Source organism: Pagrus major, chromosome 15 (assembly GCF_040436345.1).
Source record: "Pagrus major chromosome 15, Pma_NU_1.0".
In the NCBI taxonomy this organism is placed as follows: domain Eukaryota; kingdom Metazoa; phylum Chordata; class Actinopteri; order Spariformes; family Sparidae; genus Pagrus; species Pagrus major.
In genome coordinates this window covers 5,105,597-5,118,583 of record NC_133229.1, presented here as the reverse complement: position 1 = coordinate 5,118,583, position 12,987 = coordinate 5,105,597, and the positions used below count along the sequence as shown (strand labels likewise).

The window sequence follows — 12,987 nt, the reverse complement described above, 5'->3', positions numbered from 1 at the left end:
TGTTGCACTTTAGTCAAGATGATCTATAGATTTAACATTACATAAAATACCTTAAAAGTTATTGGATTGCTTCTCACACAGGACATTTTAGTCTGCTCAAAAATATGTCACTTACTCAAAGACCTGTTGAAAGAACATGATGTATTTCAACGCATAAACTTTCTTTTTGAAGAGCTCAAAGACACGTAGTTCACATGAACTGTGACTGCTTGAGATCTGTGAAAAGGCAGCCAACTCCCCTGTGGGAAATGAATAGTTCTAGAGAGTGTGGCATGTCTGCAACTCAGCACTGATTGGTCAGGCGACCTATGATGTAGGGCCCAGCCCATTCAGTCCTGGCTGAGAAATGTGTTTTTGGATTTTTATAGCCGTGTTCCTTCAAACGTCCACATTTTACATCCGCATTTACACACACAACACTCCCTCGGTTCTGCTCTTTCGGGCAGCATGAGTTATCCACTGGTGATTCTGCTCTGTGTGGGACTACTGCACCAGACTGCGAGGGCCGTCCTCATGGACAAACTAGGAGACAACAAGATTTGTGGAGATGCAGAATGCTCATGTAAGTCCGAGCATTAAAGAGAAGCATGTACAGTTTATCCTGAAAGTTATTACACATAATAAAATGCATGTATTTGATATCTTTTTAAAAAAAATAGTAGCTTTAGTCCTCTATATTTCCCTTTCCTCTTTTGTCTTCTGTGGTTTATTAGATGTCCTCTCCATGGCCACAGCCTTGGATGACTTCATTGCTCCTGACTGCAGATTCATCAACATCAAGAAGGGTCAGATGGTTTATGTGTATTCTAAACTCGTGCCAGAGGAGGGCGCCGGAGTCTTCTGGTCTGGAAGTGTATGTGCATATTTGTCACAATCAGTTACAAAATGCAAAGCTGTGACAAACAAATGTGATCTTTCTGACCTTTTTGAGCAAAATGTCAAAAAGACATTTGGTTAAATATTCAGTTTCATTGCATTGTAAATGCGCAAGTATTCAAATGTCTTGAAGTCTATTGAGGGCAGTTAAATGCATGCAGCATATATAATGTTTTGTATGGTAATTTGTGAAAGAGCTCTCGTTATTTTCTCTGGCAGATTTACAGCGAGCGGTATGTGGACCAGATGGGCATCATTGGATACTTTCCTGCAACTGTGGTGAAGGAGACATATAAGTTTGTGCAAGACACAGTTCAGATTCCCACAACTGTGAGTATATTTGTCTCTTTTAGAGGACAATGTATTCATATTTTTAATAAGTGGTTGCCAACATTCATCTCATTTTATTTATTCAGGAGATGGACTTCTACTGTGATTAAGACATGACAGACTGAAGGCTCGCCTTTCTTCCCAAGCCTTGCTTTTAGTAACTCTGTAAAGTACACAGTTCTTCTCTCAAGCTGGTGTGTCTGACTATGTGACATTACATCCTGTGGTGTTGTCTCCAGTGGGAATGAAAACCTGGACACTCTCCATCCTCCTTTGCCCACAGTCTGACACCCCTACTGTTGGGTCAGCATGTCCTTTCTGTCTTGCTTTGTCTTAAAGAGACACAATATGCTCAATGCTCAATAAACCCATTTTCAAGTCAATCAGTAAATTGTTTGTCAATCAATTATTTAAAGGAGATAAAACAATTCTCTTCCAGGTTGCTACTTTGACTCTTCAGGATTGTGAATTGCAATTTAATTGTAGATTTCTGCTGACAGAAGTAACTGCTGTGATGATCCTCCACTGTTATAAATATATTATCAGATTTAATTTGTAACACCGTTGTAGCCTTTTTTATTGCAGCATCAAGGTGTCTTGACACTGTTATCATGTTTGATTACAAAGAAAACTACCTGCATTGCATTTATGATTCATTCCAAAGCAGCAGGGAAAGAATCTGCCTCTTATCTTCTCTTTTTCAGAGGAAATGTAGTCTTTAAGAGAAATAATTGCACAAAGGAATATCTCCATTTCCACTGTATACTCATGTTTGCTATTTATAGTAAACACATTATCAGCTTTTTGTTACTATGTTTTTCTAGGTAATTAGTATGCCCCCAATCTCCTCTCACACACTCATACAACAACAAATGGAGAAACTAACTGTACTGTGCAAACCGTTCTGAATTAACTCTGGTAAATCTAACGAGGGGCATTAGTTCAGGTGAGATACTGAATTATGGTGATACACTGTGCAGCAGCACTGGGATGAATTTAAGACTGATAAATAAAAGTTTGGAGATAAAGGACAGTTACTCTTTTTATCTGGGAGGAGGGTGAAAAGTAGTGAGAAGGCTGAAAATGCAAATACATGTGAGGCAACAATCTTACTTATTCACCGAGACTCAATCACTGCTTCCCTCCCTCTCCTGGCAATACAGCTTACTGGCAGTTTAACGGACATGCATCAAACTAAAATTGCCACAATCTACAAAACAAATGGCTTATGTCATTTTCAGTGTTTATTTATTTTGTAATGAAGCTTATTTCTCCTTTATATGAGACAGCAATTGATGAATTGACCTCATTATCAGGCAGATAGGGAGGGTTTGTTGGGTGGGCAACAAAAAACATAAATACACAAAGCAACATTATGTAAGTATTATGTAAGGTTTTTCTTTACCTTAAAGGGACAATGTTTTTTTGTAGACTGATGCATCTGCAGTTTTGCTCGAAGCTCTGGGAGATTTCTCATGTTTCTTTGAAATACATCAACATGCCAGACCTCCTTAAAAGCTCATAAAGGCTGCTTCCTGCTGCTTAGACTAATATGATCCTGAAGCTTTTCTTTTAATTGCGATGATGTTACTACATGGTAAAATGTCCCATTAAAGGGTAAATCCACCAGTTTTACACATTGGGTTGTGTTAACAGGCATTGGGGAGTACTACTGCATATGTAGTATAAAGCCTTTTGTGGCTCCAGAGGAAGCTGCATGTAATCTGATCAGTGGCTTAGTTGCATTGTGGGTAATGTACACTCCAGGTTTTTAAAAGCAGTCCACTGGTCTATAACACTGTTGAACTCATGGACAGTTAAAGGACAGTTTGTTATTTTATTATTTCTCGCATTCTTCTTGTTCATGTGTGTACCATCGGTCTCAATCGTGTCTATCTTGTCTAAATCCATGTCTATCAATCAACCAGTCTGTCTGTCTGTCTGTCCCCCCCCCACATCTTACAGAGAACTATCATGATTAAACATTGCCTGACATATTGTCAGAGTTAAGACTCTCTCCAAAGGATGATTTGAATCTCTTTTTGATTGGTTTTTAATCATCAGTATCTCTGCTTTATGCGTCATAGCAGCCACCCAGATGTAGCGCTGAATAAAACATCTCAATCAAATATTCCCCATTTATATCGGTGGATTATCGGAGCCCAAGATCTTTCATTTGGATAGAGAAAGCCTCTGTGATTTAGTCAATGTTCTTCAGAGCCACCAGTTAATGTCTCTGTCATCCCAGGAAGTCTCTTACATGACTGCTGAATGCATTGATTTTTGAGGCTACTACAAACAGATCATTTTCATTAGTTTTTTTATTTCCGTCTAACCTGAGGCATTCTTAGAAAGGCAGGCTTACGAGTTTAGGGAATAGGGCTGTCACACATTACAATCAATCTCCTGTCCTATTCCCAGCCCAGATCGATTCAAATCTGTTTCAAATGGGGACATCCACTACAAAATGTCACCCAGCAGAATCATACCTGGGGCATCCGAAGGGGTCTGTTGAAGCAGTGACAATCTCACAAGAGAAGACCAAGATATTTACTGAGCACTTATATAATAAATATTGTGTTCTATATAATAATAATATCAGTTCAGAAAAATACTCTCAATATATGGTCATACTGTAGTGAAATTACACACAGTATGTACAGAGGAACTGGATGCTGTATCCAAAGGTTGTTACTAACAACTGTCACAAAGAGGTGAAAAGCTCAGCATCTTTTTGGCTCATTTCCATTTGCAGCTGCATGTGTGAGGGCCTTTGCAAATGACAGCAAGTCACTCCTGTCTAAAGTCAATCTTCCGTCAGACAGCTATAGTTTTAGGGTGTTACCATGGTGACAGGCAGGGATACTGTGACAGACGAGATTGATGTGTGTGCATGCTTGTGTGCTTCCTGCGCATGAGCTTAAAGGAGCAGCTGCCAAGCGCAGGCCGCAGAAGGTGAGTTTGTTTTTTCCATCCGCTGTCACACCCACACCTCTATGCCCAGCAGCAGCAGCACCCTATAGAGCTGCTTAGCATCTGAGCGTGACATTTTACAGCGAGGTGACGTGAGTCTTTTTCTGTGCATCGCAAAAACTGAGGGATGTCCGTGTGATGCAACAAGTCGTGATACTGTGAAACAAATGTGATGAAGTCAAATGGCTTCTTGATTCCATCAGTTGTTTGTTATAAAAGATGAAGCAATTAGAAAGAAGATAATTGGCAACAGATAATTTCACAAACATTTGTATGAGAGTTCCCGGATACATACAACAAACCATTTAATAGAAGAATGAGTTGTCTGGCTCTGAAAAGAAAACATGACCTTGGATTGAGCAGAATTGAAGTAGAAATGAACAAAAGATTGAGGTTAGATGAATTTTTGAAGCACAAACATATTGGCCCTGGCTGAGACATGGGATGAGTCAGGGTGAATGTTTGTTGATGAAATAGCTCATTTCTTTCCATGAACAAACAAGAAACTTTGTCCTGCTGAGAGGAGTTTTTTACTCAGGACAATGGCAGACAGAAAACTACATTTTCTATCCTCTAGAGTGACGAAAGACTGTGCTTTATGTTTACATTCATGATGAGAGGAACACGCATTCTGTGTCTGCAGTGATCAACCTTGTCGTGTCTTCAAGGCATTTGAATGATACGGTTTGTCGGTGCATATTTTCCTCAAGAGTGTCAGAAAATGCCAGCTCAGTTCTCGTTTGAACTAAATCAATCAATCAGTCAGCAGGAATCAATCACTGGCAACGCCTGAGGATCAGCGGTGTCCTTCTCACTTGATTAATATCCTCCACATTTGAAATGCATCTGTCAGGCTAGTTTTGTGTCAAGAATGCGTCACCACCAGGTGGCCATGGGACCTGTGTTGCCGCCATATTTCAAAGACAAAGTGACAATAGTGACAGGATTGAAGGAGCAATTTGTAAGATATGGCCAGAATTTAAGTTCAAAACATTTAAAAAATTAACTAACATTATCTAACTATTAGAGATTTGTCCTGAAGTTAGCATGCTAACCAGTGAGCCCCAGCCCGTCCCGTCTCATGATACCACTTCGCACCGGCAAGAAGTGATAGACTGATAGCCCCCTGTAGTTTTAGCTGGCAGATATATGCTATAAATACATAGAAATACAACCAGACACGTCTAATTTAAAGTTTCTCTCTTTTACTAAGCTAACCCTTCTTACCGATTACACCCCGCCTTTCTGAAACCCCGCTGTTCCGAAAATAGACTTCCATTCTTCGTAATGGCGGGGTTTCCCATTTTTTCTAAAGACCCTGCTATTCCGAAAAGGCTATTGGAGAACCCCTGACCCTGACCCTAACCCTAACCCTATTGGGAATAATTGGAACTTGAAAGTCGGATTCGGAACAGCGGTGTTTCGGAGTGGGGGTGTTGTGGAATGGAGGGGTTTCGCAATGGAGGGGTTTCGGAATGGAAGGCCGTCCCCCTTCTTAACTTATTGTAAAAACACATGTCAGTCGAACATGACATAAATAATACTCACCGGTTTGTCTTTTAACAATCACCTCTGGTTTGGTCGAAGTAAATCCTGCATTCACTGAGTAAAATGTAAAAAACTTCCCACTGCACACCTCTCCCATCCCCGCCTGAAGGCCTGGCCAAATCTAGATGAGCTGAACCCAGTGCCTGTAGTGACTCCAACTGTGATCTGAGGTTCCGGTCCAGACAAACTATAGGGCCACCGGCTCATGGGCTAGCTGAGTCATGACCTAATTAGTTAATGTTTGCTAGCTACAGCCAAGGATAGCTAGCAAAGAGCAAAAGTTGTCAGTTACTCTGGTGATATGTTTTTTGAGGTACCTTTGAATTCTGGCCATATTCTACAAATTATACATTTAAGTTTTTAATCAAGAAGATAGCAGATGTTCTTTTCCTTTCTTTATTTATCTATCTTACTCTTTGTTTTCTCTCCCTCTCTCTGTGTTACATCTCTGACTCATATAATTGCACAAGCTAGTGTAATACCACCCATTTTCTCTGTCACACAACCACATAACGAAACCATTGATTTCATTTCTTGTGTGTTCAACCCTCCAAACAAAGCTAGACTTGTATCTGCTGCTTGGGGGTTACTGCTCTATTAAGGTAAAAGGCAAAAAGTGCATTTTAAAAAGGCATTTTTGGTGGAAAGACAAAATTACGTTACTAATGTCCATTTGTTCACTGCCTTTTCAAGCATTGCCGATTTTCATGTTGTTCCACTTTTCTTCCTCATTTCAACATTCACCCTGAATAAACCCCTTTACAAGACAACCCTCTCCTCACCTTCCCCATCCAAGGAAATCAACTCCCTGCCATTCTTCCCCCCCTCTGTTTTGCCAATCACTGTGGTTACCAAAAAAGATTCAGGCAAAGGCTATTGGCTATAGTGTGTGTGTGAGTGAGTGTGTGTGTGTGATGTGGGACAATGGGTGTGGGTGTTTGGGTTAGCAGCGTGTCAGAAGACTTCCAATTATGATCCTAAGATGCTTTATATAAAGCAGCTAACCATCCCTTATTGGCTAATTAAGTTCTATGGGGTCAAAAGGTCATAAAGCTGAACTAAAAAGACAGGAAATGACTGATACCATGAAGAAATTAGGTGCAGCTATTAGCCTGTAATGTCCAACAAATTTATGCAAATCGAGAGACCTCATTTTTGGTACATTAGTTACAGACGTAATAGAAGATAAATACCTGATTAAAGGTCCAGCTAGTGGCTAGCTCTAACATGAAAATGGCAGTATGTTGTCTGTTGGGGGAAATAAATCATCCAGTCATCATTGGATTAAGGTTTATCTTGTCAGTCAGGCTCCTTTTACTATTGATTTGCTTTTTTGCTATGTGATTTCATGAAACAAATATTTGTTTGATACCATTTGTTGTGAGCCAAATGGTATCCTTAAATCATGTGAGATTAAATGTCTGGATTTAAAGTTAAGTGCATATGGATATGGTGCATAAAAAATAAGTAATCCGACATAAGATCATTAAATATACATAAATCTGTTTCATCTTATCAGATTTAGATCAGGGTGCTTCTCTGCACAGACCTGGGTGAATATTCGACTTAAATTCATCAAACATTACATTGAATAAATGCTAATCCTGCTCCTCATTGTAAGTCTCTGTCAGGTGTAAATATAAGTGTGAATGAGCCTGGAGTCGGTAGAGCATCAGACTTTTAATCTGAGGGTCCAGGGTTCAAGTCCCTGTTCAGGCAACTGAAGTTTTAACAGGAGTATGGAAGATGCCATCGCCATGGCGCTTCACTTCACCCTCTCCCACCTTGACAACTGTAACACCTATGTGAGAATGCTGTTCATTGACTTCAGTTCAGCATTCAACACCATCATCCCCTCCAAACTGATCAACAAACACCAAACTCCACACCTCCTCAACCCTCATGCCTGAGCACTGGCGTTCCACAAGGATGTGTGCTGAGCCACCTCCTTTACTCCCTCTTCACCTACGACTGCACACCTGGACATGGTTCAAACACCATCGGTAAGTTTGCAGACGACACAACGGTGGTTGGTCTCATCAGCAACAACGATGAGTTGGCCTACAGGGAGGAGGTCCAGCACCTAACAGCGTGGTGCGCCAACAACAACTTGGCTCTCAACACCAAGAAGACCAAAGAGCTCATTGTGGACTACAGAAAGTCAAATGATGGCACGCACACCCCCATCCATATCAACGGGACAAAGGTTGAGCGTGTCACCAGCTTCAAGTTTCTGGGTGTCCACATCTCCGAGGACCTCTCTTGGACCCTCAACACCTCCACCCTGATCAAGAAGGCTCACCAGCGTCTCTTCTTCCTGAGGAGACTAAAGAAGGTCCATCTGTCTCCTCGGATTCTGGTGAACTTCTACCGCTGCACCATCGAGAGCATCCTTAACAACTGTGTCACAGTATGGTATGACAACTGCTCTGTCTCTGACCGAAAAGCACTGCAGAGGGTGGTGAAAACTGCCCAACACATAACCGATTCCTCCCTCCTCCCCTCCGGGAGGCGCTACAGGTCTCTCCGCACCCGGATCAGTAGGTTCAGGGGAAGCTTTTTCCCTGCGTCTGTCACCCTACTGAACTCCACACCCCAGTGACGACCAACTGCACCCTGACCCCCCACACTCCTTCCCCCAGTGACTGATCCCCACCCCCACCCCACCCGGACACTGCACTACTCTCACTATTCTATACTTCATCTAAACCCCACCTTTAGTACTGCTATAACACTTATATACTGTACAAACCATCTTCCCTTAGTACTGCCAGTAATGTTTATACACTGTACATACTGTACCTAGTCCTACTACACTCTATTTATTTATATACTGTACATATTGTAATATCTGTCTTTGCTGCACTATTTATACTGTACATACTTTGCACTTCTAGTTAGACGCTAACTGCATTTCGTTGTCTCTGTACCTGTACTGTGCACAATGACAATAAAGTTGAATCTAATCTAATCCAATCTAAAAATGGTTGTATGTTTCTATGCTTCAGGCCTGTGTGAGGTGGTGAGTTGTCCAGAGTGTACCCTGCCTCTCGCCTAATGTTATCTAGTTAGTTGGCTCAAGGACAAGTTTAGCAAGGGGCTAGATGCCTCTGTTGCTGAAAATATAAACAAGCAGCAGTTTGCTGACATATTCACCACAACTAATATCACATAAAACAGATTATATGTCAATGTGGTGTTTAAAACTTGCTCTGCTGCCCCCAAGTGGCCAAAAATCAATGAATACTGCTTTAAGAACTTGTAGTCATACTGTACATAATGCACTTAGAGCATTTCTAACAGTTAGCTGGATAGCTGGCCAGTTTTTCAAGATTCAAGATTCAAAAAACTTTATTGTCCATTAATGCAGGCAATACTGGAAATGTGTCTTTCACTGTTGCATGGTTCTGCCTATGTTATGTCTCATGGTAAAATACATAAAGTACATATAAAAACATCAAACTAAAAGACAACACAATAAAAGCAGTAATTTCATGTAGTAAAAAAGTTTAAACCTTCGCAGATAATTTAAAAACTGATTAAAGAATGGCAATAGAGATATTAATATGAGACATAAAGTGCTATATGTCTTAGCTTTGGCTCCAGCGAGTTTTTATACATAACTACTGGGTTAAATAAGTTGGAGTTTGCTAGATATAGCAAGCAAACAAAGAATCTGACTCCCGAAAAATGAGACTAATATTTACAATTGCCGCTTCATTATCTTTTTATTTTGATCTCATTGAGATCAAAAATCTCTTTTTCAAGAGAGTCCTGGCCCAGACAGGCAGCAGTTACATGACTGCAGATAACAATATAACAATACATATAACAATTAAAATCATAAAATGCTGAAACATTCATCAACATCAAAACATCGACAACCAGATGTCCTTTCTTCCAGGTCATTTAGAATCACTTTAAATGCATCCGGTGAGACCAGCTCGAAAAGATTCAGACACTTTTGTAACTGATTGCATGAGAGGGAGGGGCAATCTTAAATGCCCTTTTACCAAGTTTAGTACTGATTTTGGGGACAGTTTTTCATGTTTTTTGTGTAAAAATATCCTTTTTTGCTGCATTATGTTCTGTAAAAAATCAACAGAAACAGTTTTCCTTTTCGGCGAATATCAGACAATATATATGCCAATATATATCTCTAATATATCTTTGACAGCAAATATCAGCTGACCGATCTACCTGCCGTGCTCTACTTCAGTTACATGATCATGACTTGGATGTCACAGATACTTCACTGTCTTGTCCAATCATTTCCTTGCCACATGAATAATGCATGTGTTCAACGAACATGTGGCTGGAGGTCTTTGAGAATGCTGTCTCCTTTGGTTGATGCTCACATGTCATGAAATTGTCAACAGTTTCAAAGAAAAAAACTTGAAATTCCAGTAGAGGCATGCTCTTGAGTGTGATTCATTGCATTTCTTTTTCTTAATTTTCCTTCATCGGGCCTATGTTAGGGCTCTAATACTGAGTGACTGTTCTCTGGTATGTAACTAAAAGGTTGGGATCATTTTATCCCAAGGAGTCTGCCTGCATCAGGCTGATAGATTATGTGTGGAGAAGAGAAATAACATGCTATCATTCCCTTTCGCCCTGGCTTATGAAGACATAGTAAGCTTCCGTCAGAAGTCCTCTACATCCTGTCTTCAAATGTTTTTGCACAGGGGTTTTTGCACAAGCCTCTGAGCTATGAATAGACTAAGTGTTTGTCATGACAACCAATTACCCATTACAAAAGCAGTGAGGCTAAGTAAAGCAATTAAGTGGTGAAACAAAATTGTGTGTTGCAGGATCTCTCGGTTAGTTTCCGCTCACATACGTATGTGGATGAACACACAGCAGAATATATGGAGTTCACAAGGAACATTTGCTGCTTTGTGCTTCATTTCTATGTCCTGTTAATATTTTCTGTAGATTTTTTTTTTTTACTTTAGCAGCAATAATCATATGGAAATGTTAATTAGTTAAGTAACACACAATACCATTTTAAATTAGGCCATAATATCTTATAGTGAATGAGCATTGTAATGCACACAAAGTGGGGAGAATTGCCTTATTTGGCTCATTACGTTTACATAATGGTTCCCAACACGCTCTATTGTCAGAGACAACTCAAAATTCATTAGATATATTTAAATGAATGGTAAGTGAACAACACTAAACAGTATTTCTGTTCTTCCAAGAGTGATGACTTTTGATCACTGAGTTATTATTTAAAGGGTGCTTTAAGCATAGCAGCTCTCACTTTAAATGTCAAATGTTGGTGCACTGTGTCAGCAAACTGAGTCTGACTGTGCGTGGTTCATCTATTAGGTTTCGTCCTGTTTCTTTCAACATCCATATCTCATTCTTGCAGCCACCCGAAGCTTGTTGCCGGAGAGTGACATGACTGACAGTGGTGTAAAAAAAACTGCTGTAACAGAACTTCTCATTATGGAAAAAAATGGTCATGTATTACTCTATTTGCTGGATGTCAAATTGTAGCTTAAACAGAGCACTTGCACATGCCTGTATTCGAGGTATTCAGCATGTAGTCAGGGGTTATCTGCATCACCACATGCACATTAACCTGACTGACAAATGTGCGTCATAATACAGTATGTTGGAATAAAATAACATCCTGCTTAGTGCAAACCACCTGCCTCTGAGCCATTCCAGGTAGGCAGACATGTTATTTTGCTTCAAAGAGGCTGTGGGCAGTTTATACACGAGCCAGGTTTGTTAAGCCTAATGGTCCTTGTATTGATTGGCTGGGGTATCCTCGCAAATCGCAGGGGTAGAATGAACAATGAGATTCTCATTGAAGATCTCTAAATGCATTTCAGCTTGTAGTTTTATTGACCCTCCTGGAGCGGCCAGCGCGGGGTTTATTTACACACTTTGCTTCGCTGCCTATTTTTACGGTGGCACGGTGGATCCATGGAGAAGGTGTTGAGTGAAGTGTTGCACCTAACTGCACAGCTGACTGATTTTAATGAAGTGAACATCAGCTTTTAATAATGTCCAATGCAATGTGGCTGTGGTTGGTAAAGTTATGAAGTGAAAACAATGAAACTATATGCAGTTAATCACCTTTTCTTGATTAAATAAATGAAGCCACACTGAATAAATTAATCAGCACAGGACAAGACTGCTAATAAGCTATGCTGACTTCATAGTCAGAACGGCACTGCTTAGCTGCTGTCAACTCTGTGCAGCTACTGAGCCATAAAGAAACTGTGGCCATCACTAATCCCAGGCTGGATCAAACATGCAGCTTCTCACATCTGTGTTAAGAGTTTGAAGAGAGGTGTCAAACTCCATGTTCCCGTGAGAGTCCCCGCTGCAGCTTGTGTGCGCACTGTTAACGAACAAAAGACGTAATCACTGAAGAGCCACATGGAAAAACGTGCTCACCCACACGCATAATGCACATGCACACATACAATAGATTGCTTTTTTACAGAGCATTTCTCTGCATCCATTGTAACCTTTGTTCACAGCAACTGATGCTTAAATGTCAAGTGGTTGCATTAATGACTTTGTGTCTCGGGTCGAGGAAATGTTTACTCCTTATCACGCTTTTCCATTGAAAATCTGCTCTTTCATTTATTCCTTCCTGGCTGTTTGTTTGAGTTATTAACTTTGAGCATTGCCGAATCGCTTAAGCACATGATACGTCACTCATTGTTTGTGTCACAGCCGTGTTTTCCCTGTGTCCTATGCTGTCTATGAAAAATATCCATTGTTTGCTTTCTTAATGGACTGTGCTCCCTGGCTGCTCGTGTATAGGGTAATACTGGAAAGAGGCTTGGAAACCTCTGAGATACCATTACCATTAGCCCTTAATGTCCTTTTAAAATGGAAAGAGCATCAGAGCCCACACACAGAGACTGCTGTGTGTGCTGTTTGCATGTTACATCCCCATTGCCATCATATCCGGCCAAGGTCACTTGGGCTGTCCCCTTCCTGTAGTCACAGACACATTAGAAATTAGCCTCTTGGCAAAACATCTGTTGACGTTTTGCAACAGGATAAATGTTGGCATTGTTCATTTCTTCAAACCATGAATATGTGTCAACTTTACATTTCAATTTTCAATTTAATGTTGTAACAATGCTGTGCTTAAGATTTAATTAGGCTTAGGCACATTAACCACTTAGTAAGGATCATTAGAAGATCGTGTTTTGGCTTAAACCCAGTTGTATGGTTTTGTCAACACAACATGGCTAGAAATTCTAGTTAACATAACACATTATT

The 12,987-nt window shown here is 40.4% G+C and overlaps 1 protein-coding gene across 1 annotated transcript; it reads left to right on the top strand.

Annotated features, from left to right (window-relative positions):
* Positions 1 to 365: 365 nt before the first annotated feature.
* Positions 366 to 1,589, top strand: LOC141009713 (otoraplin-like). Its single transcript, XM_073482404.1, has 4 exons — positions 366 to 562; positions 714 to 853; positions 1,096 to 1,206; positions 1,293 to 1,589. Exons 1-4 carry the CDS (start codon positions 448 to 450, stop codon positions 1,314 to 1,316), a joined length of 390 nt encoding a protein of 129 aa, XP_073338505.1. The 5' UTR covers positions 366 to 447; the 3' UTR covers positions 1,317 to 1,589.
* Positions 1,590 to 12,987: the final 11,398 nt, after the last annotated feature.